The 25862-nt window shown below is 43.1% G+C and overlaps 1 protein-coding gene across 1 annotated transcript in view; it reads left to right on the forward strand.

The window, feature by feature from the left end:
• The window catches only part of LOC126187673 (methyl farnesoate epoxidase-like), a 195187-nt gene that overhangs the window by 65771 nt on the left and 103554 nt on the right, over positions 1–25862 (forward strand). The window contains exons 2-3 of the mRNA XM_049928905.1: positions 1793–2047; positions 9731–9949. Coding sequence (XP_049784862.1) covers positions 1793–2047; positions 9731–9949 — 474 coding nt within the window. The remainder of the gene's footprint in view (positions 1–1792; positions 2048–9730; positions 9950–25862) is intronic.

Consider the following 25862-nt stretch of genomic DNA (forward strand, 5'->3'; position numbering starts at 1 on the left):
CTGTTAAGCGTCACTGCCGAACGGGCAATGCCTGCCACCAACTGGGCTGGTTACCTTGCTTCACGCCGCTTATGCTGTGCTTGCAGCACTGGACATGTTGACACCCTCGAGTCTACTGACATGGACGCATCAACGCATCCCAATCCCACATGACACTTCTACTGTTGCCACTGCTGCCGCAGAGAACATGAATCAAATGCAAAACTAAAAACAGTAAATATGTAAATCGCTAATACTGTTTCATTAGCACACCAGCGCGCCCAACACCCTCTTACCACTGAACTCCACACTTCGCCATACTGTGACCGTGGGACTCACATCCCACCAACCTCTACAACACTTTATAATTAATGCTCCGCAGGCCTCATGAAAAATGCGACTCGATAATTTGAGACAACATTTAGAAAAACTTGGCCTAACATTTCACATTTACAAATACGTATGTGCTAGCAAAGGCAGTTTGTCCTACTGAAGTTTGTGTTGCCTTGTAACCACAAATTCGCAACTAATTTGCAAACGATGGACCCTTGCTTCCTGGAACGCTTTTGCTTTATTATTTGATCCTTTCAACTGTGTCAGTTTCCACCGTTAATTATACACTGAAGCCCCAAAGAAACTGGTACAGGCATGCGTATTCAAATACAGAGGTATGTAAACAGGCAGAATACGGCGCTGCAGTCACCGATACCTGTATACGACAAGTGTCCGGCGCAATTGTTAGACCGGTTACTTGTGCTATAATGGCAGGTTCTCATGATTTAAGTGATTTCTAACATGGTCGGCCGCTGTGTCGAGCGGTTGTAGGCGCTTCAGTCCGGATCCACGCGGTTGCTACGGTCTCAGGCTCGAATCCTGCCTCGCGCATGGATGTGTGTGATGTCCTTAGGTTAGTTAGGTTTAAGTAGTTCTAAGTTCTAGGGGACTGATGACCTCAGATATTAAGACCCATAGTGCTTAGAGCCATTTGAAAGCAATGTTGTTCAAGGTCGCGTAAGTAGTGAGTGGGGAAAAAGATGGTTGAGAGCTGCATTTGGAGTATAGCTCTTTACGGCTGTGATATATGAAGTGAAATATATTGAAGCATTTTAAGTATGGTGCTACAGACAGCTGTTAAAATGGAACAGATAAACATTGGCGGCCGGGCATCATGTGCTAATGTGCTACAGCGTACTGTAAACATCGCACTTAAATTATGCCATTTCTCTTCGAACGCGAGCCGGAAATCGCATTAAAAGTATGTCATTTCTCTTCGAATGCACACTGGTGTGCAAATAAGACGGATGAAAACATGTTTTATAGCGCTCTCTCCACGATAACTATAAACCAGTGCCTCCCCGCGCACGAGTATCTCCTACTCCTCGCCTGACAAATTTCGCCGCCGCCGCGCAGTTATCATCTGTCGCGTTTCGCAGAAGCGACAACAAAAACTATCACCACCTGAAGACGTCGAACAGTTGTATCGATGGAACATTGTGGGATTTGCACAATACTGTCAAGTGGCAAACCTGACAAGTCTATCTGCATTAATGATTTCATATACAGTGAATACTTACCACACCATCATAAATTTGTGGGCCAGCGATAGAGTTGAACAGTTGTAGCAGCCTCATTCATCAATACGTACTTGAACGCAGTATTTAATATTGTGCCTGTAATGTGTATGAACTCGCCCTGCTTCCAAGAAAATAACGGTATAACGTAGAAGACAGGGTGATTGAAAAATATCACTAAAGCACTAAAATTCGTTCCATAATGAACACCTCTAATGACGGCATACTGTTTGCCTCCCCAGGTCCGACATGGCTTCCCTTGGTGGGCAACTACCAGGACATCCGCCGGCTGAGCAAGAAGCTGGGATCGCAGCACGAGGCCTTCACGTACTTAGCCCAGAAGTACGGATCACCCGTGATTGGTTTACATCTGGGCGGCGAGCTGACCGTCATCGTCTCCACCAGGAGCCTCATACGCGAGGTGCTCACGCGGCCCGAATTTGAAGGACGGCCTCGGAACTTCTTCGCGTACCTCCGCAGCCTGGGGCTGCGGAAAGGTGAGTGGCACTGCTCTTAATGTAATATAGCATGACTGCAGGAAGTTATATGTGAATCGATCAGTTTCATGTTCTACTTCACTACAACTACGAACACACACACCGAGGCTAAAACTAGCACCACCCAAATAGGAAATTGGGAGACGCAAAAAAAAAAAAAAAAAAAAAAAAAAAAAAAAAAAAAAAAAAAAAAAAAAAAAAACGCCTGGAAGTTCATCCAAAAGATAATGAGGGGTATAAAAGTTAAACACAAAAAAGTGACTCCGTGGGTAAGTGCCTAACGGCAACTCCAAAGATCTTGGGTTCTTCGCCTACACATATTCCGCAAACCACCGTAAATGTACGTTTGCCGCATTAGAACCATTCTGCAGCCAGTCGCAAATGCCGGTTGTCTAAGCTTTCTCAACAGTGTTTCACGAAAAGAATGACGTCTTCCCTACGAGGATTCCCTTTTGAGTTCACGAAACACTTCAGTAATACTCACATGCTGATCGAACTTGCCAGTAACAAATCTAACAGCACGCGCCTGCATTGCTTCGATGTCTTCCTTTAATCCGACTTGGTGGGCTACCAAACATTCGAACAGTACTCAAGAATGTGTCGCACTAGTGTTCGATAAGCGTTCTCCTTTTCTAGATGCGCTACACTTTCCTAGAACTCTCCCAATAAACCGACGTAGGTTGTTCGCCTTCCCTACAACCGACTTTACATGATCGTTCTATTTCATATCGCTTTGTAGCGTTACACCTAGATACGTGATCGACGTGGCTGTGCCAAGCAGCATACTACTAATAACGTATTCGAATATTACAGGATTATTTTTCCAACTCATCTGCATTTACTTACATTTTTCTACATTCCAATCACCACGCCAAATAGAAATTCTGTCGAAGTCTTCCTGTAACCTTCTACAGTAACTCAACGATGAAACTTTCCCATACATCACAGCGTCATCAGCAAACAGCCGTAAACTGCTGCTCACATTGTCCGTCAGATATTTTTTTCTGTGTATAGAAAATAATAGTGGTCCCTGGGACAGTCCTGATTGCACCCTTGCTATGATGGACACTTGCCATCAAGGGCTACGTACTGGGTTCTTTTACTCAACAAGTCTTCGAGCCACTCATTTGTGAGAACCTGTTCCGTGTTCTCGACCTTCGTTACCATTCTACAGTAGGTCGCTGTGTCAAACGCTTGCCAGAAATCTACTAATATGGACGCTGCCTATTCCCATTCATCAACAGCTCATAGAATAACTTGTATGAGCAATGCTTTCTAAATCCGTGTTGATTTTTGGCCAGAGGCTTTTCTGTGTCAAGGAAATTTACTACATTCGAACGCAGACTATGCTCAAGAATTCTGCAAGCAAACCGACGTTAAGGATATTGGTCTATAATTTTGCTTGTCCGTTTTCCTGTCCTCCTTTAATACAGGAGTCAGCTGTGATCTTATCATCTTTGAGCACACGTGTAGTTCGTGCAGACCTACAAGCTCGTGTCGAACGTGGAATGCTCCCAGTTTCTCGGAGGCTTTGATGCACCCCTGTTAACATTCGACTCGGGTGGTACATTCGGGCAGCATATGCTTCTTGGTACGGCATGGAGCCCTCCGTGCATTGCCGTTAGCCTTGCCATAAATGACATACTGTACATATCCGCAGACTCCTCGTTTCTGTAATGTTCGTTGTTGCCACCAACACCCATAGGACACAACTGATGCTCCGCAGATGTGACATGAGTGGCACTCTCACTGTATTCTGTACTGTCGTAGCCATTCTATTTACAACTCGTCTCGGAAACGTAAACAAAGACCACACCACGGACTGTCATGTGGTGTTTACACAGAATCATGTCGGTAGTGGGTGGTAATCACTAAGTCGCAATTATCTCGGAAGCAGTTCGTTTGCGAACCAGTGTTTACTGAGAGTTTTTTGCTTCTGGTATAGTGTACATTCAACTGTATGCTTTTACGCCATTAATTTGATACGCACTAGTTATGAGAATACGACAACACGGTCACATCTCTAGAAGTTTTAATGAAGATAATGTTGTTGCTTTTAGTTTTCTGTGTCGCTGGACATAAACACATATTTACACGTGATGATACCTCTGAGTGAATCAAATATGCACTTCCGGCTTCCTATTTTGCTTTCACGCAGTCATACCAACAATTCGCTATTCACTCCAAGGTGGCGCGATTTATAACACCGCGAATTCTCCTTCGGGAGGAATGGAGCTCAAAAGCCCTTCCGGCTATCCTGATTTACGTTTTCTTTATGTTTTCCCTAAATCTTGTAAGGCTAAAGCCGAGACTGCTGCTTCCTGTGAGGACCATGACGTCAGTTTCCACGGAAAAGTTACAAAATATCGAAACTATGACATACAAAAATCAATAACATAAGGAAAGAAAGTTCTGAACGAATACACAACACTATGCAACAAAAACAATAGGATATATTAACAATCGGTGACAATAACATAGTGGTACCCGATGGGTATAGCTACATTAGTTTTCTCGCAAATCTCGTGTGTTACAAGTTTAGAATAAAGAGTGAAAGGTACGAAAACAGCGTATGTAATTAAAATCTAAACGAAAGCACACCAGTGTTGTACAACAGGCCGGAAAATTAAGTACAGGACACGCACCACTGTTACTCTCTAAAAAATATTTGAAAATCAATAACTCTTTAAGCAACTTCCTGGCAGATTAAAACTGTGTGCCCGACCGAGACTCGAACTCGGGACCTTTGCCTTTCGCGGGCAAGTGCTCTACCATCTGAGCTACCGAAGCACGACTCACGCCCGGTACTCACAGCTTTACTTCTGCCAGTACCTCGTCTCCTACCTTCCAAAACCGGGCGTGAGTCGTGCTTCGGTAGCTCAGATGGTAGAGCACTTGCCCGCGAAAGGCAAAGGTCCCGAGTTCGAGTCTCGGTCGGGCACACAGTTTTAATCTGCCAGGAAGTTTCATATCAGCGCACACTCCGCTGCAGAGTGAAAATCTCATTCTGGAAACATCCCCCAGGCTGTGGCTAAGCCATGTCTCCGCTATATCCTTTATTTCAGGAGTGCTAGTTCTGCAAGGTTCGCAGGAGAACTTCTGTAAAGTTTGGAAGGTAGGAGACGAGGTACTGGCAGAAGTAAAGCTGTGAGTACCGGGCGTGAGTCGTGCTTCGGTAGCTCAGATGGTAGAGCACTTGCCCGCGAAAGGCAAAGGTCACGAGTTCGAGTCTCGGTCGGGCACACAGTTTTAATCTGCCAGGAAGTTTCATATCAGCGCACACTCCGCTGCAGAGTGAAAATCTCATTCTTGAAACATCCCCCAGGCTGTGGCTAAGCCATGTCTCCGCAATATCCTTTCTTTCAGGAGTGCTAGTTCTGCAAGGTTCGTAGGAGAACTTCTGTAAAGTTTGGAAGGTAGGAGACGAGGTACTGGCAGAAGTAAAGCTGTGAGTACCGGGTGTGAGTCGTGCTTCGGTAGCTCAGATGGTAGAGCACTTGCCCGCGAAAGGCAAAGGTCCCGAGTTCTAGTCTCGGTCGGGCACACAGTTTTAATCTGCCAGGAAGTTTCGTATCAGCGCACTCTCCGCTGCAGAGTGAAAATCTCATTCTGGAACTCTTTAAGCAAATTCTTCCGACTACCATGCCGATGACATGCTTTCAAGACAAAACAACATAAAAGCAAAGCGACATTACAAATAGACTTTAAAAACAAAGGTAGTTTCAGGTGAGTAATCAAAATAAAATTAAAAATGCACATTATCTCTTGTGAGGACATCTTACAACTGTCTCATGAAGCGGTATTGAGAATATCACTAATGGCGACAGTCTGTGTGTTAATGCAGCTACTGCAAATGTCCGCCAGACATGTATGTGCGTCTGAAGAAACAGACACAGTCTTTCAAATTTGCAGTTGTGAAAGCCGCTAAATGAATTCACATATTGTGAATATATATTAGTGTCAGCTACTAGTGACAAGTGAAAATTTGTGCCAAACGAGGACTCGAACGCCAGGCCTGAGCGTTCGCCTTACCTAACTCGGCTGTCCGACTCTGCCCCCAGTGCCGGATTAAACCTCCAAATGTCAAATGCTCACACTTTTGTGAAACTAAGAATACGAAGACATGTTATTTTGCATCGTCATTTTAGCCCCACCAGGCGTGATTATTTCATTAATGGCGACAGGGTCTGCGTTGTGGCAGTAACTGCATTTATTATATTACAACGTCCTTCAGACATGCATGCATATCCTTTGTATAGGTTGTATGTTACCTGCTGGCCATTCTATATGGATGCATACGATGCAACACATGTGTAGTGATGGTTTTTAGAATTTACTATGACCCTACATATACTCTGAGGTGACTAAGGATAACTCCTAATGTCGTGTCGGACCTCCTTCTGCTATTCATAGTGTAGCAACCCGACGTGGCCTGGACTCAAAAAGTCGTTGGAAGTTTCCTGCAGAAATATTGAGCAGTGCTCTCTCTATAGCTGTACGTAATTGCGTAGAGTTACAGTGCAGGACCTTGTGCACGAACTGACCTCTCCATTATGACCTAGGTGGCCAAATCATTCGCTCATATTGTCCAGAATGGTCTTCAAACCAATAGTGAACAGCTGTGGCCCAGTGACATGCTGCATTGTCATTCCTAAAAATTCAGTCGTTGTTTGGGAACATGAAGGCAATGGATGGCTGAAAATGATCTCCAAGTTGCCATACATAACCAGGACCCAGTCCATTCCACGTAAACACACTACACACCATTATGGAGCCACCACCATCTTCCACAGTGCCCTGGTGACAATTTCGGACCATGGCTTCGTGGAGTCCGCGTCACACTCGAACCCTACCATCAGCTCTTACCATTTGAAATCGGGATTCATCTGACCAGGTCACGGTTTTTCAGTCCTCTGTGCCCAACCGATGTGGTCAAGAGCCCAGGAGATACTTGGTTCAAATGGCTCTGAGCACTATGGGACTCAACATCTGTGGTCATAAGTCCCCTAGAACTTAGAACTACTTAAACCTAACTAACCTAAGGACATCACACAATCCATGCCCGAGGCAGGATTCGAACCTGCGACCGTAGCGGTCACGCGGTTGCAGACTGAAGCGCCTTTAACCGCACGGCCACACCGGCCGGCAGGAGAGGCTTGCAGGTGATGTGTTGCTGTTAGCAAAGGCATTCCATCGCTCATCTGCTGCTATAGACCGTTAATGCCAAATTTTGCCGCACTCTCTTTCATTTGTCGTACATCCCACATTGATGTCTGCAGTTATTTCGTGTAGTGCTGCTTCTGTTGGCCCTGACAACTCAGTTGTTAAGTGAAGGCCATTCGCCACTGCGTTGTCCATGGTAATGAGTGAAATTTGGTATTATCGGCACACTCTTGACACTGTGGATCTCAGAATATTGAATTCCCTAACGATTTCCGAAACGGAATGTCCCATTCATCTGGCTCCAACTACCATCCTAAGTCCGTTAATTCCCGTCGTGCAGCAGTTATCACCTTGAAAACGTTTTCACATAAATCAATTAAGTACAAATAACAGGTCTGCCAATGCACTGATCTTTTAAACTTTCTGTATGCGATACCACAGCCACTTTTATATGTGCATATCGCTATCCTATGACCTTTGTCATCTCAGTGTCATGTTTTGTTACACCCCAGAATAAAAAAGGGAAAGGAATTAAATTTTTATTAAGCACAACCAAAGATCACACCAGACAGAGGTGGTGACATAGCTGTGCAGCAGAAAGAAACAATAAGCACTGTAAGTTGGTAAGTTGGCCATGTACATGAGCGCACGTTGCTACACAAGCGCCAATCACCAAGCACAAGCACAAATTACGCATTCAGCAAAATGTCAGTTGAGAAAGAGGGACAGAGAGCTGTGCAGGGTAGCCGTGCGCTCTGAGGAACCTTGCCACGGTTCACGTGGCTCCCCCCTTCGGAGACTCGAGTCCTCCCTCAGGCATGGGCTTATGTGTTGTCCTTGACGTAAATTGGTTTAATTTAGATTAAGTAGTGTGTAAACTTAGGGACCAATGACCTCAGCAGTTTGGTCCCATAGGAACTTACAACAAATTTGAATTTTTAGATGGACGGAGACATATTTATTAGTTCTTGTGATATGAAGGAAGAAGCTTTACCTCAGATGCAATAACACATTTCGGGGACTTGACATTGCAGTCAAGCACCTGTAACAACTTGTTAAGCAAACACAGTGGGACAAGGACTGCTGACAACTGGTATAGAAATTGTACATGAAATGGGCCACATTCAGTCATAATGAACAGAGACTCACATCTTACCTCAAGCCATAATACCCCAGTTCTCCAGGTCTGAATGCAGTCAACCATTAGGACTGGTGGCGTTCGTACCAATGGCATTCAATTCAGGAACATTATGGTGTAGTGACATTCAAGTGTTAGATGTTCGAGCAATTCTCATAAACATGTTGCTTTCCATTCCTGAGATGACAACACCCAAGTAACCAAGACCTTGCACTCACAGGTCTTACCATTGGCTGCCATCTATCACTTCACTGATGTGGAGACTGAGGGTCTTCCAACACCAGCGCATCTCATGGTGCTTATCACACTAACATCATTGTCACTGAAGGGTGAAACAGCCATCCAGTGTCTCTCTTTCTGATCACCATGGAAGGCACCTCCCAGGTGCCAGGGCCTACCTGTCCAGTGGGGCCAGGATCGTCTAACTGCATGACTTCCAGCAGCATGGTACATCGCAATAGGTTATCACAGATCATTGCCATCTTCCAGAGTGGGATTGAGGATGCTCTGAACAGTGTAGGCACTCTCTCAAACTATGGCTCCACCTGCAGAAAGCCAGACAGCAGCCCACAAGGCTTCAGCTGAACTGCTGGAGAAGTAGCCTTGATGAGCAGCCAAGCCAGGCCAACAACAGAAGTCACTGGAATTCCACCATGTCCCTGGCATGAAATGTCAGCCGCTGGTGATGAGAAGAAACTGAGCAGTAGATCTGAACCAATAAATGTTAACACGCAATCATGTTTTCTAAGGGCCAAAAGGTATTCTACAGGTCCATATCACAATCCTGACAATATTGAGGTGTCTCCAGCTGGTACCTATATCGTTTATAGCTTCTATGATAGACAGTTACATCGTTGCGGGCTGTGTCATATGCACTCCAGGAAAGTACTATCTTTGGCAGATGAAAGAGGCTGCCTTTAGTATGCAACTATTCTTTCAGAGTGAGATATTTTACGATGTTTCAAGAAGAGGTGTATGTTCGACAAAACATGTGTGTTCATAGGTTTTTAGTTTTGATGTTGTCTTATGGCACAAAAGCTAATATATTATACTACATGACGATATAAATATTTTATGTTGCAGTTAGTACATGCTGGGTCGCGATTTATTGATTGGTTTCCTTGTTTTATAGCATTTTATAATAGTATAACATTGTCCGAATCCAACTGAAGCTTCCAACGCCAGCAAGATGACTAGCAACGATGCTTACTTCGAAAATAAAAGACCAAACAGTATGTGCTCTGCCTCCAATGATCTCAATGTCGACACGACAGTATGCCCTAATATTCCTTTCTTTCCTTATTGTTCTGCCTTGACCCTGAATGTCGGGTTGGGTAGAGCGTGAAACATTGAGCTGATTGACAGGTGTATTTGCTGTGCAGGAGTAACGTTGGTGGATGGCAAGCTGTGGCAGGAGCAGCGCGCCTTCGTGATACGACACCTGCGCTCTCTGGGCTTCAGCGGGGCTGCTATGCAGGCTCAGGTGGAAGAGGAAGTGCGTGCTCTGCTGGAAGAACTGAGCAACAGCTGCGGGAGACCAACACAGATCAAAAAGCTGCTGGCGCCCTCCGTGCTCAACGTCATCCTCCAGTTTTGCGCTGGTGAGTGTGTCCAACCTTCCATCGACTGCGAACCAGTGTATAAGTGGTGGTTCTTCTTCTTCTCACTTAATTAATCCAGCCACATAAAATATGGAGCTGCAGTTGCATGTTGCTGTGGCATTCAAATTGTAAGACAAGCCCAGCTACAAATGCGTGCTTAACCATACGAGGGGTTCTCAAGCTGTGAATCATTGCTCCCAGGACCATCGCGGCCTGACAGAAGAGGCGTCGCAGTGGTTTTATGAAAACAACACTTTCGTTTATTTGCTTTATGAGTAACGAACAAGTGTGCGCTACTAGTGATATCTAGCAGGCAGGAAATGAAATGTTTTTACTATGGCAGTTAAATTGTACTATATAACCCACTTGCTTTTTTCACTAGCAGAAATTTTGAAGGTAACTTTTGTCTAATACAGATCGTTTTAAATTGTTGTTCGCCTACGCGATTTGTTTTTCTCCTTTAGCATGGACAAATCTTTAAATGCCAGTGCTAAACCTGAATTTTAAATGTACGAGTATCATGTGATTGTAAAGACACGGAGAGACGAAAACGCAGGAAGTATTAGGATAGTTTCTTGATTTCCGGTTTTGCATATACTAATGTGGGAAATGAAGGAAGACCTCAGTATGTCATTTTTTAAAAACAACTAGCTACTGAAATCACGAATCCTAATAAAATGAAACGAAGATTGGACTCAAATCACTGTCGTGCGTTAAACAATCAATTCTTTTCCACGAGTGAAAAAAAGCTTACACTAAAGAAGTTACGATTCCTGCACAAGCTTTTCATACATCTTACATAGTTGTCTACCTTGTAGCAAAGAGCAAGAAACCACACCATAGCGGACGACCTTATTTTACCAGATGCTCTGGATAAGGTATCTATTATGACAGGATACTCAGGTGCCAAGCCACTGCTAAGTATGCCTTTGTCAGTCCATACTACTAGCCATCGGATACTAAATATGGCTGACCACAGTAACATTCAGTTGCCTAAAAAACTCTCAGGTAGTGGCGACTTCGCCATTCTCTTTGATGAAGCTACAAACCACAATGGTGTGCACCTAACTTACTAAGTGTTGTTTATAAATGACAACGAACTTCATGAAGATCTTTTCGGCAGGAAAATAACTCTTCGAACAAAAGCAGTCTTTTATGTCTGAAAGACCAGACACCACGTAAATTCCGCAGCTGTGATGCGCATTATGTAAATTGAGGTTCGACGGGGGAGGAAGAAGAGGAAAGGGATGGAACTGAGTATATCAGCTGCATCGGGACTGTCTGTGTAGTCACCAGCGACGCGTGAAAATGGGTACCGGACCGAGACTCGAACCCGGGACTTCCTGCTAATTAGACAGTTGCATTAGCCGCTACGCCACCCAGACACACACGGTGTTAATGGTAAAGTGTGCGGGCTATCTCGGTACGCGCCTCAGCTGACCTACCCTCCCACCTGGCGCCACCGCTTTTCCATAGTCCCTGTCCTCCATACTCACTAATTTTGGATTCTTATTGGAGATCGAATGTAAATGTGCACCTGCACTGATGGTTGTGCATTCATAGCCGGCTGAGGTGTAGCAATTATATGAATGCGTAGTGACTGTTCTTTTGGACATATCACTTTGAAATGATAACAGTACAAGTCAAAATATCATTCGTCATTCCTTTTGCACATAACACACTTCCCTTACAATGCCTACACTCAGCCACTGTTGTTTAACATTTAATGTTTAACATTCACACTGAAGCAACCATTACTACTTTACTTTTCCACACTAATTAATCAGGTAGTCATTGATCATGAAGGCCTTTTCATTTATGTTCTACCATTAATATACTTCTCCAAGACAGTCACTGATTCTCGTACACAATCTGTATCAGACGTAAATCTCTTATTTAATCCCAAGTGCCGTTCTGCGAAATAATGGAAATAGTTTCCTTCTATAAACCAAAGTAATACTTTTTACTATTAATTCCATTTTCTACCAAGTTCAACACATTATTCATACGTGGCATGGCAGCGCACGACTACTCCCTAAGAAAGCTCAACACTAACTCTTCTTACCACACAAAGGTGGTGTGTTACCACTAGTGCTAGGGCATTGTTCTCATCATAGAACAAGACAGTGCTACCTCAGAGAAACAGGCGACACCAAGTAAGCAAGGCATGCGTATTAGTACGCTGTGACATCAAAGATATCACTATTCATTACATACTCCAGTAGATTTTTTTTCAGAAATGTGAGGTACTGGTTTTTTCGAAAGCCCAAAATAAAATACAAATTCCACAAAAAAAAAAAAACAAGTAGCCGTTGAACAACCCAACAATTGTCCTTTCCTCAGGTATCACATTGTAATCCGGCAGAAATATCATGAAAATTCACATTCTGTCCTCCCCACACTGAAAATTATAAACTTTACATTTTGTTTATACATCCAATTATCTGGTAATCAACATACAGAGAAAGCAGATTTGCCTTATTATGAGACTGATTAGCAAGAACATATAAAAATTCATTTACAGCGTGTATCATATCCTAATCATACCAATGTTGATGCATATTCATGTCAATCTACATAAGTTATGTGGAAAAGTTGCACACAAGAAATGTCTCGTTATCAAATCGTTAAGTTACTGAAAATACTTCTTATCAGTGTATAACATACTATAATAATACATTTCCATAAGACCAGAAATTATGACTTCAGTGGTCTTTTGTATTCTAAAACTAATCAGCGTAAGCAAACGAATATTATTGCGGCTCAGTATTTTAGGAGAAATCAAGGAAAATATCTACTGCGTATTGCGACATCTATAGGAAGGAGGCAAACGTCGAAAATATTAATATCTAAAGAGTAAACAACATGTCACCATTTGTAATACAAATAATAGTTCTAGAATATTTGTTATCATAACATAAAGAAATAGATAAAGATTTAGTTTTTGTGTAGGTAACGACAAACAGGCAGAAAATGTAGTATCTGCAGTTAAAACATAAAAAATAGAATTAATAAAAATTTTAAGACATTTTTGTGGAACCAGACACTCAAAAAAATACGCGTATTTGTCGTATTACCTTGCCACACAACACTTTTAGCAACACAAACACTCGATGACAGGTGGATGAAGTAGCTGATTGATAACGACAGGCGATAGACGCCAGGTTGGTGCGATGAATGTCGATTGTAGCCACAGAGAACAGAAGTAAATACGCTACACGAGATTTGTTTTGCTTCCGCCTCCATCTGGGTACCCACAACCACTTAGGTGCTGATCCATCCACACAAAACGTATTGCATGGTACAAGAGGACTGAACTTTGTCATCCCATTTACCTTTAAAAACTGATTTACTTAGCTGGAGCAAAGCTACATCCGCTTCTGTAGTTGGTTTCTCAGTAAAACTTAGCTTTCACGTATAAATATAGAAACCGCTGTTTTGAGACTCGTACAGGTTTTCTGCTGTGCGGTCTTTCTCATTCGATTTTGTGGAAACTATTCGATAAAAAAATATTTTTCTCGCCTTATAGCTACACATTGCACCTTTATAATGACCTTGTTTTCTTTTCGTTAAGGTTCATATTGATTGTGATACTTCGAAATAAATTACAATACCGTTTGCAGTAAAAAATGTAGTGGCTGGCCAATTTACGTTTTGTTAGTTTTGCGGCATAGGTTGCTGCATACAAAATGTAGCTAACATAACCAAAATTGTTTTGAACAGTGAACGGAGGGTAATGTCTGTTTCCATTCTCAAGAAAATACGTGAGATATATTGGAGATTCTGCGTGATGAGGCGAGCAGCTACGTTCCATAGGCGTGGCTCTGGCCGTCTGGTATGGCCTGCTATACGGAGTGCGAAGCTGCCTCGTGTCTCTCTCCTTCGTACGCTGCCGATACAAACAGAAGCTGGACGTAAATGAAAAATTTAATTACATTAAGGGTCACCGGGAGTCATCAGCTCAAGACGCTGGCTGTGTTTCTTAAGTCTGTGCTGCCTGGTTTCAGGAAAAATTGTTACCTTCACTACTGGCCATTAAAATTGCTACACCAAGAAGATGACGTGCTACAGACGCGAAATTTAACCGACAGGAAAAAGATGCTATGATACGCAAATGATTAGGTTTTCAGAGCATTCACACAAGGTTGGCGCCGTTGGCGACACCTACAACGTGCAGACATGAGGAAAGTTTCCAAACGATTTCTCATCCACAAACAGCAATTGACCGGCGTTGCCTGGTGAAACGTTGTTGTGTTGCCTCGTGTAAGGAGGAGAAATGTGTACCATCACGTTTCCGACTTTGATAAAGGTCGGATTGTAGCCTATCGCGTTTGCGGTTTATCGTATCGCGACATTGCTGCTCGCGTTGGCCGATATCCAACGACTGTTAGCAGAATATGGAATCAGTGGGTTCAGGAGGGTCATACGGAACGTCGTGCTGGATCCCAACGGCCTCGTATCACTAGCAGTCGAGATGACAGGCCTCTTATCCGCATGGCTGTAACGGATCGTGCAGCCACGTCGCGATCCCTGAGTCAACAGATGGGGACGTTTGCAAGACAACAACCATTTGCACGAACAGTTCGGCGACGTTTGAAGCAGCATGGGCTATCATCTCGGAGATCATGGCTGCGATTACCCTTGACGCTGCATTACAGACAGGAGCGGCAGCGATGGTGTACTCAACGACAAACCTGGGTGCACGAATGGCATAACGTCATTTTTTCGGATGAATCTAGGTTCTGTTTACAGTATCATGATGGTCGCATCCGTGTTTGGCGACATCGCGGTGAACGCACATTGGAAGGGTGTATTCGCCATGGCCATACTGGCGTATCACCCGGCATGATGGTATGGGGTGACATTGGTTACACGTCTCGGTCACCTCTTGTTCGCATTGACGGCACTTTGAACAATGGACGTTACATTTCAGATGTGTTACGACCCATGGCTCTACCCTTCATTCGATCCCTCCAAAACCCTACATTTCAGCAGGATAATGCACGACCGCATGTTGCAAGTCCTGTACACGCCCTTCTGGATACAGAAAATGTTCGACTGCTGCCCTGGCTAGCACATTCTCCAGATGTCTCACCAATTGAAAACGTCTGGTCAATGGTGGCCGAGCAACTAAATGGTTGAAATGGCTCTGAGCACTATGGGACTTAACATCTATGGTCATCAGTCCCCTAGAACTTAGAACTACTTAAACCTAACTAACCTAAGGACATCACACAACACCCAGTCATCACGAGGCAGAGAAAATCACTGATCCCGCCGGGAATCGAACCCGGGAACCCGGGCGCGGGAAGCGAGAACGCTACCGCACGACCACGAGCTACGGACGGCCGAGCAACTGGCTCGTCACAATACGCCAGTCACTACTCTTGATGAACTGTGGTATCGTGTTGAAGCTGCATGGACAGCTGTGCCTGTACACGGCATCCAAGCTCTGTTTGACTCAATGGCCAGGCGTATCAAGGCCGTTATTACGGCCAGAGGTGGTTGTTCTGGGTACTGATTTCTCTGGATCTATGCTCCCAAATTGCGTGAAAATATAATCACATGTCAGTTCTAGTATAATATATTTGTCCAATGAATACCCGTTTATCGTCTGCATTTCTTCTTGGTGTAGCAATTTTAATGGCCAGTAGTGTATAAAATGACCGTAAAATGCCGAGGCATGGATGTCAGTTGTGTACTGTCGGATGTCTTTGGTCCCTTCTATACATAAAAAAAGTTTGGTTCTACATCCTACCATCGGCAGTAGCTTGTAACTAACAAATCTACGGAAAACTCATTAGAAAGATGAGATGAGGTAGTGAGCACACAAGCACACAAGCAGACAGAGGAAACAGCATCGTGACTGGTGTTGTGCAAGGTGTGGTAAGTTGCCAAGGGCTGGGGGGACCAGGCACACGCTCTCCGGTCTGCCGTCACGGGAAAGACACCTCTACTTCTATGCTCTGTGATAGCAACGTAGTAGCCGGTTGCGCTGCCGAGCGTCGCCATTTCTCCCATCAGAGCAGGACCCAACGTGAGTTGTTCCTGTTCGCCAGTCACACAGAGAGCAGGGCCAGAGTGTTGCAATGGTCGGTATCTGTCTGAAGGTCACCGACTTGCATGCACCCCTTCTGCACACACGTCGCCATGAAGATAGCACGGGATCGCGCTGCAGGAGGACAGCTGCGGCGGCTCTGCACTCAACCCCCAGCTACTTACAGCGGACGTGGCCAGGTGGAATGGGAACTGCGGTATATCGTAGGCCCCTGCACTGTCTTCTGGCAGCTCCTCAGGCACGTAAAAAAAAAAAAAAAAAAAAAAAAAAGGATCCAGCGTCCATGTGGGCATCACAAAATACCGTCACACTGCTACTTTTATAAGTGTTGCAATTTCAGAACGCAAAAACAAAGAAAATTTCACGTTTCATTATGACAACCAACATTTCCGGATAGCCCAACACAGATACAGTACTTTAACACGAACAATACAAAATTACTAAATAAATCACTCTTCATAAATATTTGACAGTCCTTGTAATTGTAAGTACCATTCATGCTACTTGCAGCCGTACGACATGCACAATGCATCGTGTCGGTCTCCGCCCCTCTTATTCCTTCCCCGCTTCAAATGGCTTTGAGCACTATGGGACTCAACATCTTAGATCATAAGTCCCCTAGAACTTAGAACTACTTAAACCTAACTAACCTAAGGACATCACACACACCCATACCCGAGGCAGGATTCGAACCTGTAGCAGTCCCGCGGTTCCGGACTGCAGCGCCAGAACCGCACGGCCACCGCGGCCAGCCTTCCCCGCTTCCACTGCATCTTATTTATATCATCGTAAGTGATTAACCGACAGTGTGTCATTTCGGCTCTGCTTGTTCCGCTTCATGCTGGTTCTTGCCTACTTGTTTGACCTTCACCGATCCCACTTCCGTCATTGCACTTCTTTCCAAGCTTCTTCCCGTAAGTCGGCGAGCTGTAAGAGTCCGCTCGGGATACGGAGGCCAATGCGCGGTGACCAAATTTTCGTGCAGAGCCCTGGGCGAGTTCATTCGTTTGTTCGGAATGGGAGACCGACACTTGTCTGGCACCAATCGGCCGGTCGGCGATGGCAGGATCGAGGCGCACGCCCTGCAATCCGTCTCAAACGATTTTATAGAAAAAAATCGCCTTTGCTTTACTTGTAGCTTTATAGGTCATTATGATGTGCCCATTACTCCGTTAATGGTCATAGTTAATGTGATATTTGCGTGGAAGTAAGACACTACGCGGAATTCGAAAAAGCTTGCAATGAAAATTAGGGGTCGTTATGATTTTGCTTTTGGTGCTTATTTCATAATACGTTGCTGCATATGTAAGTTAGCTAATGTATTGCATTTTTTCCTTAAACTTGGGTGGCGATTCTATTTGTCACCAATCTCGGGAAAATTGAGCTGACGTAGTACAATCGTGACACACCAGCGATAGAACCAGAGTGAGATATCCATAACATTCCTCATATTTCGTAAACGGTTTGAAATATCAAAATGAGATTGTAGCAAATGATAGCACACGAAGAGGACAGTATTTTGCTATATGGTTATTATGCAAAAATTTGTTGTCTACCATGTTAGTCCACTAACTACACACTTTTTTGATGAAAGGATGCAACTTTTAAGGGCCATCCATAGCTGGTGAAACGGGAAATGCTATGCGTTTTGGAACAACATAAGTGAAGACATTGCATGTTTATTTTGTACTGTGGATATGCTTTTTCTAAAGATACTGACCTTACTTTTCCTCAGTTCCGTACTTAATTCAACACTGTGCGGCGGTGCGGGTCCTTCCGTCCCTAAACGACGAACCTGCACCTACCTGTGAACATTGTCTCAGCATATCATCAGTAGGGAAGCCGAGCGAAACCTACTGTACTTCGACGTGAACCAGGGTGTAATTAAAGTCACTAATCTACGTTTCGGGAGAAAATTTTCACACGAAATGAAAGGTTGAAAATTTTGTCCTTAATTAATATATTATGCAACATAGGTCAACAAGTATCACTGCCAAGCCCGCGCTAGGCTTAACACAGTCACTCACAATCCCTTTCACTCACGTTAGCATGTTTATGGTGTTGCATTTCCCGAAAACATAATAGCTACAAAAATACGGATTTTTTTGATTGAGAATGCTTGCCAAATATTAAGTCTGTCGGTACCTAATGCAGTCACAGTTTTTAGCCACCGACCTGCTCAATACGCCACGCGGAATTTATGTCTTTTCTCGTCACAAAATTCACTTAAAAATTTCGAAATTTCTACACACCCATCGGAATAATTATGCCGTCACTTTACAACACTTTTGATGTGTAAAACATTGCTAGATCCGGCAACTTATCATTTCCATCGGAACTACTACTACACACGTCCGAACTGTTTCATGGCTAGGAGCAGAGAAAGGCGCGCGTAGAATATTGCTTTACCATTGGTCAGTTTACTCAACAGCCAATAGAAAAACAACATTCTCCCGCGTCAGTCCGCGCTTTTCATCAATAACCAATCGCAAAATAGTAAACCTAACGACTGAACTTTTTACCGACGTAATTATCTAATATGCTGAAGTTTTGTTTATGCATAAAGTTATTTTTTATTGTTATTTATACCTGAATTAACTTTCCCTTTACCATAAACTTACTTTGCAAATCTATTCTACAAAAATCCCCTTTGTCCACATCATTACTTCTTCGAAATGTTCCCACACTAAATCCCACTACATAACTCGTTAAACAATTACCTTCATATTAACCTTAAACTACAATCACGCATCATTCATACTGCTAAAACACATTTATAACATTTTACATACACAAAAAGACACAATAATACTTTATGAAAATACTAGAACAGTTTATGAAAAACATTCTATTACTTTAGTGCGCTCTAGTGGGCACAGTCGAAACTAAATCACAGTCCCCTATCCAATACTGTCCTCTATCGGCTGATACATAAACAACGTGCGCGTCCAGTCTCGCGTCACCATCTGTCACTATCCAGCTCTGAGACACATCTCCCACTTAACCACCTCCAAGGCAGGATCGGTATACGGCGCTACGCCTCAACTGTTTCAGAATTCTCTAGCAATTGTGTCTGCACATCTTAGTGAGGAGATACTGTGTAAACTTCGCTATGTTTTGACAAAAGAAGCAAATTTTAACATGGCAACAAGAGAAATATGTAGGTTTTACTCTAAATTCACCACTCGTGACACTTCTCTGAAAGTTACAAATGGTTAACAAACCAGGCGAAAATAATTATCTGCATTTTCGGCGTAATTCTCTTTATATACTTACAAAGAAGAGGTGGCAGATCTTTTTGAATGGTCACCATGCAAGTGTGAGCGTGGAGGGAACCGCTTAATATTTACAAAAAAAGTGACTGTAGGCTTCAATTCAGAACGGCACTTCCCGCTGGCGCCCTGCATTTCCCATACAGCGCCTGCCGGCAGCCCCCACCACTACCGCTCTCCGCACGCGCTCGTTCCCATCTGAACATCTACCAACCATGGTATTCTGAGCGGGCTATACTTCCTGTGTCTTAGCGGCGGTAGTCATGTCTCCTCTTGATTGTTCGCTTGCATTTCCCCTCGACTCCCGTTGCTTCGTCTCTGTTCCGTTTTGTGCCGACCTTTGGCGCACGTGCACTGCTTTTCCCGTTACTGCACCACGTAGAATACCATGAACTTCGCGCATTAGCCGTTGTGTCATCCTGTTTACAATGTTGTTTTCTTTATAGTGTAGTTTAACGGTACATCCTCCTTTAGCATTACTTTTCCCCAACGGTAGTTGCCGATACCATAAATATATTTCGAAGTTTGGACGGGCTAATATTAATCTTAGTTGCTTTTCTGAAACATTTCATACAATTTTATACGCAGTACGTTAGATCTCAAGCTAAAATTTATGAAAAGAAATTACTTTATAAAATATTTTAGTTTCGATGTTATAATCGATAAGCACTAGTTCTGAATGTACAGTTAAAATTACTGTTTTTTAAAACATTTGAAATTGCGAATTATTTGCACACGTAAAATTTCTGTTATTGATTATCCAATCTTGTACTGTTTACTATGTTTATTTCTGGATTTTTTTTTAAGACATGCCGGCCGGAGTGGCAGAGCGGTTCTAGGCGCTACAGTCTGGAACCGCGCGACCGCTACTGTCGCAGATTCGAATCCTGCCTCGGGCATGGATGTGTGTGATGTCCTTAGGTTAGTTAGGTTTATGACCTCAGAAGTTAAGTCCCATAGTGCTCAGAGCCATTAATGAAATAATAATCTAAATTAATAATGTGAGGAAAATTAGTAGGAATTTATTTGTTAAGAAAAATTGTAATAGCCTTTGGAATATTGTTATTTCAACAGAGTGTGAGAGTCGTAAGCTTGCCTCTGATGTGATCAGACGTATTTGTTTATAATAGGTGTGAACAATGTAATTTCGGCTTTGTTAATGTGAAAAATCAAAATACTGTATGATAAACTAAAATGTGAGAAAATTGTTGGAAAATATATTTGCGTAAGATATTCTGCAACAACAATCTTCCAATTTATTTAGTTCAAACGAACCTCGAGGACCTGATGTCAGATTTTCAACTTCAAGAATCAGACCCCTAGACAAAAATAACTGGAGCCATCTCAACATGACAAGCTAAGCAAACTTTAAATTTTTTGTTATCTTCGTTCCTCTCAGATCTTCATAAAAGACTTTGCTTATTAATACTTGTATTGGGTATTATTTAATGTGGACAATAGATGGAAGAAGGAAGGAGGGGGAGATCACAAGTTCAAAATACTGTTCCTTCCTGTTTCCTCTCCCAAACCATTTGTGCACTAATTGTCATGTCTCTTGTAATGCATATCGCTGCAACTAAAGTTCAAACTCTCATTTTCGTGCTTTTAGCCTGGTATTTGTCCAAGAAAATCTTCTCAATCTCTTTTTAGGACAAGTTGTCTTCTTTCTTCCTCCCAGACAACATCTCTTCAAATTTCTTCTTGCGATCTAATGAACTCTGATATTTTTCTTCTGAATGTTGCTTTCACGTCATTACAGTCTGCTCCACCTCTTCTGTAACAATAATTTTCACATTCTCTACGTGAATATTTTGCTGTGAATTATGTTCCTGACTCACTGACAATACATTTCTTGTACTGAGAATATTAGTATCGGATAACGTACTACAAACATCTCGGCATTTTTTATTCATTTCATCATCTGATATCGAATCAGCTACCATCTGTGTGACACGTGAAGTTCAGAACTAAATATTTCAATTAACAAATCCGTGTCTGATGTTGCTTCTAATTTGACTCCTCAAGTCCGCAGCTCGTGGTCGTGCGGTAGCGTTCTCGCTTTCCGCGCCCGGGTTCCCGGGTTCGATTCCCGGCTGGGTCAGGGATTTTCTCTGCGTCGTGATGACTGGGTGTTGTGTGATGTCCTTAGGTTAGTTAGGGTTAAGTAGTTCTAAGTTCTAGGTGACTGATGACCATAGATGTTAAGTCCCATAGTGCTCAGAGCCATTTTAACCATTTTTTTGACTCCTCAAGTAACGTCCGTTTTCACAGAATACGCCTGTTTTGATTATCTTTGCATATGTCTGTCCATTTCTCTTCTACTCTCTCTTCGAATATCTTCGCTATTCTCCTGCCATGATCCTCTTTGAGCTTCTCTATTACCTTTTCTTGCTTTCTTGCAAAATCTGAATTTTTTGTTTTTTACTTTCATTATATTCCTTGATATCCTTCGCTATTTCGTCTTGGTCTTCCCTGTTTTCTTTTCCGGCTTCTTGCGCTGTTTTCTCTTGGCTATCAAGTTTTTGCGCTGAATAGCATCATTATTTCTTCTTCACTAGGCCGAGCTTTCACAGCAACACCTACTGGTACTTGCTCCTTTACTGACGCCACTGACTTTACACTTGAAACTCAAAAGTTTAACACATGAGCCCGATTAATACTCTCCACGAAAATTCATCACACGCCAAATAACTGAAAATTTATATTTTCGCCTACTACAGCAATTTCAAGCTATGAGCATTTGGCTTTACTGCAACACACGTTTGTTTCTGCGATTGTTGGTTGTTGTGTTGCAGTAAAATGCTGCAAACTCCATCGCTCCCTTGCGTCGTCGTGTTGGTGGTCTCGAACCACTGCAGTTCAAGATGCAGAGTTCATCTTGTTGCCTCGAAGCAGACCAGTCCGAGATGATGTAGATTTCCGTTTCACACACGTTCTGTCGGCAATGAGACTCTTTCATTGCTCTTTTCACGCTATTTTTCAGTTCTCGTTATTGCATACCACCTCTCCATTCTTCGCCGAAAAAGTAAACTTCCGCACACACACTATGCCAAATGTAAAATTCCTCACCTCTCTCTTCACCAAATGTCTTTTTTGGTTAAAATTATTTAATTCAAGAATGAAAAATACCACTTTGAAATGCTAGCAGTAAAGTCAAATTGCTTTGGTTTGACATCGAGTACTACGAGACTGCAGGCAAAGCCATGCGCTCACTTCTCAACGCACATACTGCCATCAGGGAAGAAAAAGATTGTCACAAAAAGGTGTGCTATGTGCTGCTGAGAAGGAGAAAGAAGTGAAGTTGCATGTGAGTGTATAAAATGCGTTTTTCCTCTACGTAGAGAATACTATTTTCAGGTCTGCCATCCTCAACAATCATACTCGTTAATATGTAAAATAATCATACTAGCATATATACAGGATGAATCACCTAAAAATTGCACCACATAGATTGCGGAAATAGAAAATGTTATTTATGTGCGGTTTTCACGGGATGGAATGATGGGCAGGTGCTCGTGTTGTAGCCAAAAACCAGATCCCCTAAAAATTAAAAAGAGTATTTTTGTGCCAGCATACATTTTTTCCATGGAAAAATTCCTGTTAGCACCAACAAACTAAAAGTAGGGTAAATCAGAATGTCAGTAGTGTTTGTTGCAGAATTTAGTGCGAGTCGTTTACGAGATATTTTGAAAATTTCCCGTACTGACACTTGTACAGTATCTGTGGTATCACCTAATAAAGAACAACAGAGGTGCATACACTAGTTATGTGGATTGTGAGAAGTAACGAGACAATTAGCCATCACAGGCTGTGTTCTAAATGACCAGCTGGAGCGGCAATACACGTTCCAGTCTCCAGTCTCGTCTGGAATAATGACTGCTGCACATGTGCTTCCATTTCAGCGGAGATGTCCGAGTAGGCTACAGTAATACGCCGTTGCATATCATTGGGTGTAGTTGGTATGTCGTTGTAGACAGGTTCTTTCAGCTTTTCCCACATCAAAAAATCTACTGACATCAAATCAGGTGGAACGATCTGGCCAAGGTACATGTCCTCTACGTCCAGTCCAACGATTTGGAAACTTTATGAAGACATGCCGTAGTACTTCGTGCCCTATGCGCTGGCCGCGCGGGATTAGGTTGGCTCTGAGCACTATGGGACTCAACTGCTGTGGTCATAAGTCCCCTAGAACTTAGGACTACTTAAACCTAACTAACCTAAGGACATCACACACATCCATGCCCGAGGCAGGATTCGAACCTGCGACCGTAGCGGTCGTGCGGTTCCAGACTGTAGCGCCTTTAACCGCTCGGCCACTCCGGCCGGCCGCGGGATTAGCCCAGCGGTCTCAGGCGCTGCAGTCATGGACTGTGCGGCTGGTCCCGGCGGAGGTTCGAGTCCTCCCTCGGGCATGGGTGTGCGTGTTTGTCCTTAGAATAATTTAGGTTAAGTAGTGTGTAAGCTTAGGGACTGATGACCTTAGCAGTTGAGTCCCATAAGATTTCTCACACATTTGAACATTTCCCTATGCGCTGGGCAGCCATTTGTAGGTACCATGGATTCCTCCTATTCTGCATCGGTACATCTTCTAGCATCCGTGAAAGACTATCTGTTAGGAAGCTGTGATACTTGTCCGTGTTCAGCGTTCCATCTACGAAACACGGGGCTGTGAGCCGATAGTTAAGTATCCCACACCACACGTTTACACCCCATGGATGCCGATGTTCCGCCTGGCGAAACCAATTGGGATTGTCAAAAGACCAATGCTGCATATTTCGGCGGTTTGCCTGACTTTGATTGGTAAACTTTGATTCATCATTAAATAAGATGCATGATACATCTGGGGTATGCTGTCTTAATAGACATGTACAGAACGTAACACGATTCTCATAATCGTTTCCCTGCAGGTCTTGATAGAGAGAGATGTGATAGGCATGGAACATCTGTCAATAGAGAATGTATAGGACACTTACCTCACTCATGGGACTTCCTTGTGCAATTGCACGGGAGCTAATATGCTGCTCAACTGCAACAGCAGCAAAAACATTAATTTCCCCTTCCTCTGCCGTCAATTGTTTCCTTCTGTTGTGTTGTGTAGCTGTTGCACTACCATATTCGAGTAACTGTTTGAAGCGGTTGTTAACAACTGTCGAGATAGCTGACGTCTGTTGAGATATCTTGCCACAGATAACGTACAAGAACGAACTCCATTCGTCCCACACTCTCCACACATCATGAGCATGTCGGCTTTTTCTGCGTTGATAAATCCCATCGTCCACTCACGATCTACAGCTTGGACTATCCCACATTAACTGATTAGCAAGTCGTAGTGCACTCAAGGAACACACAAGCACACAGTAAGCAAACATAACAACATCCTACCTGGTAACTACGCAGGCCGTATGGCACAAACTAGTGTCGGTATAGGAACTTTTCAAAATAAGATATATTGTAAATGACTCTTACTAGAACCCTGAAACAAACACCGCTGACATTATAATTTGCGTACTTTTAGTTTTTAATGTCAATAAACGTTTTTTCATTTAAAGAAATATATGTTTGCACAAAAAACACATTTTCTAAGTGCTATTACAATCTCTTTATTGGCTAGTAATACGAGCCCCTGACTATCAATCCATTCTGTGAAAACCGCATATCAAAAGCACTTTATTTTCGCAGTAGTTGCTGTGCGAGATTTATGTGATTCACCATGTATATTAAATGTCATTTCACAGCAACCTGTAGGGTACGTAAAGGGAGTTAGAACGGAAAAAAATTTCCACACTTCGGATTTTTACCTCGTTATAAAATTTGCAATTTTCCGAATAAAATTATAGATATATAACTTATAAACTCACATGGGAAGTATTTTATTTTATTTTTTAAATATAATCTACACCGGTTGAAAACGTTAAAATTTTTACATGCATTACTTCAAGATCTAATAAAATCGGTAATTTTATATATAGAAGGCTTGATTGTGTTGGTCATGTCCAGATGAGGATGGGCCCCAGGTTGAGGAAGATGAAACAAAGTCTGAGAGACAAGAAACTTTCTGACGGTAAAACCATAAGAGGCAGGCTGACAGACAAAATGATTGATGAACCACAGCCGTAATATGGGATGGTCATTAGAAATAATAATGAGGATTTGTTGAAAATGAAGCAGGCAGTAAGGGCTACCTTCTTCCACAGACTGTCTACATCTACATCGACATCTACATCTACATCCATACTCCGCAAGCCACCTGACGGTGTGTGGCGGAGGGTACCCTGAGTACCTCTATCGGTTCTCCCTTCTATTCCAGTCTCTTATTGTTCGTGGAAAGAAGGATTGTCGGTATGCCTCTGTGTGGGCTCTAATCTCTCTGATTTTATCCTCATGGTCTCTTCGCGAGATATACATAGGAGGGAGCAATATACTGCTTGACTCTTCGGTGAAGGTATGTTCTCGAAACTTTAACAAAAGCCCGTACCGAGCTACTGAGCGTCTCTCCTGCAGAGTCTTCCACTGGAGTTTATCTGTCATCTCCGTAACGCTTTCGCGATTACTAAATGGTCCTGTAACGAAGCGCGCTGCTCTC

This window comes from Schistocerca cancellata, chromosome 5 (assembly GCF_023864275.1).
Source record: "Schistocerca cancellata isolate TAMUIC-IGC-003103 chromosome 5, iqSchCanc2.1, whole genome shotgun sequence".
In the NCBI taxonomy this organism is placed as follows: Eukaryota; Metazoa; Arthropoda; class Insecta; order Orthoptera; family Acrididae; genus Schistocerca; species Schistocerca cancellata.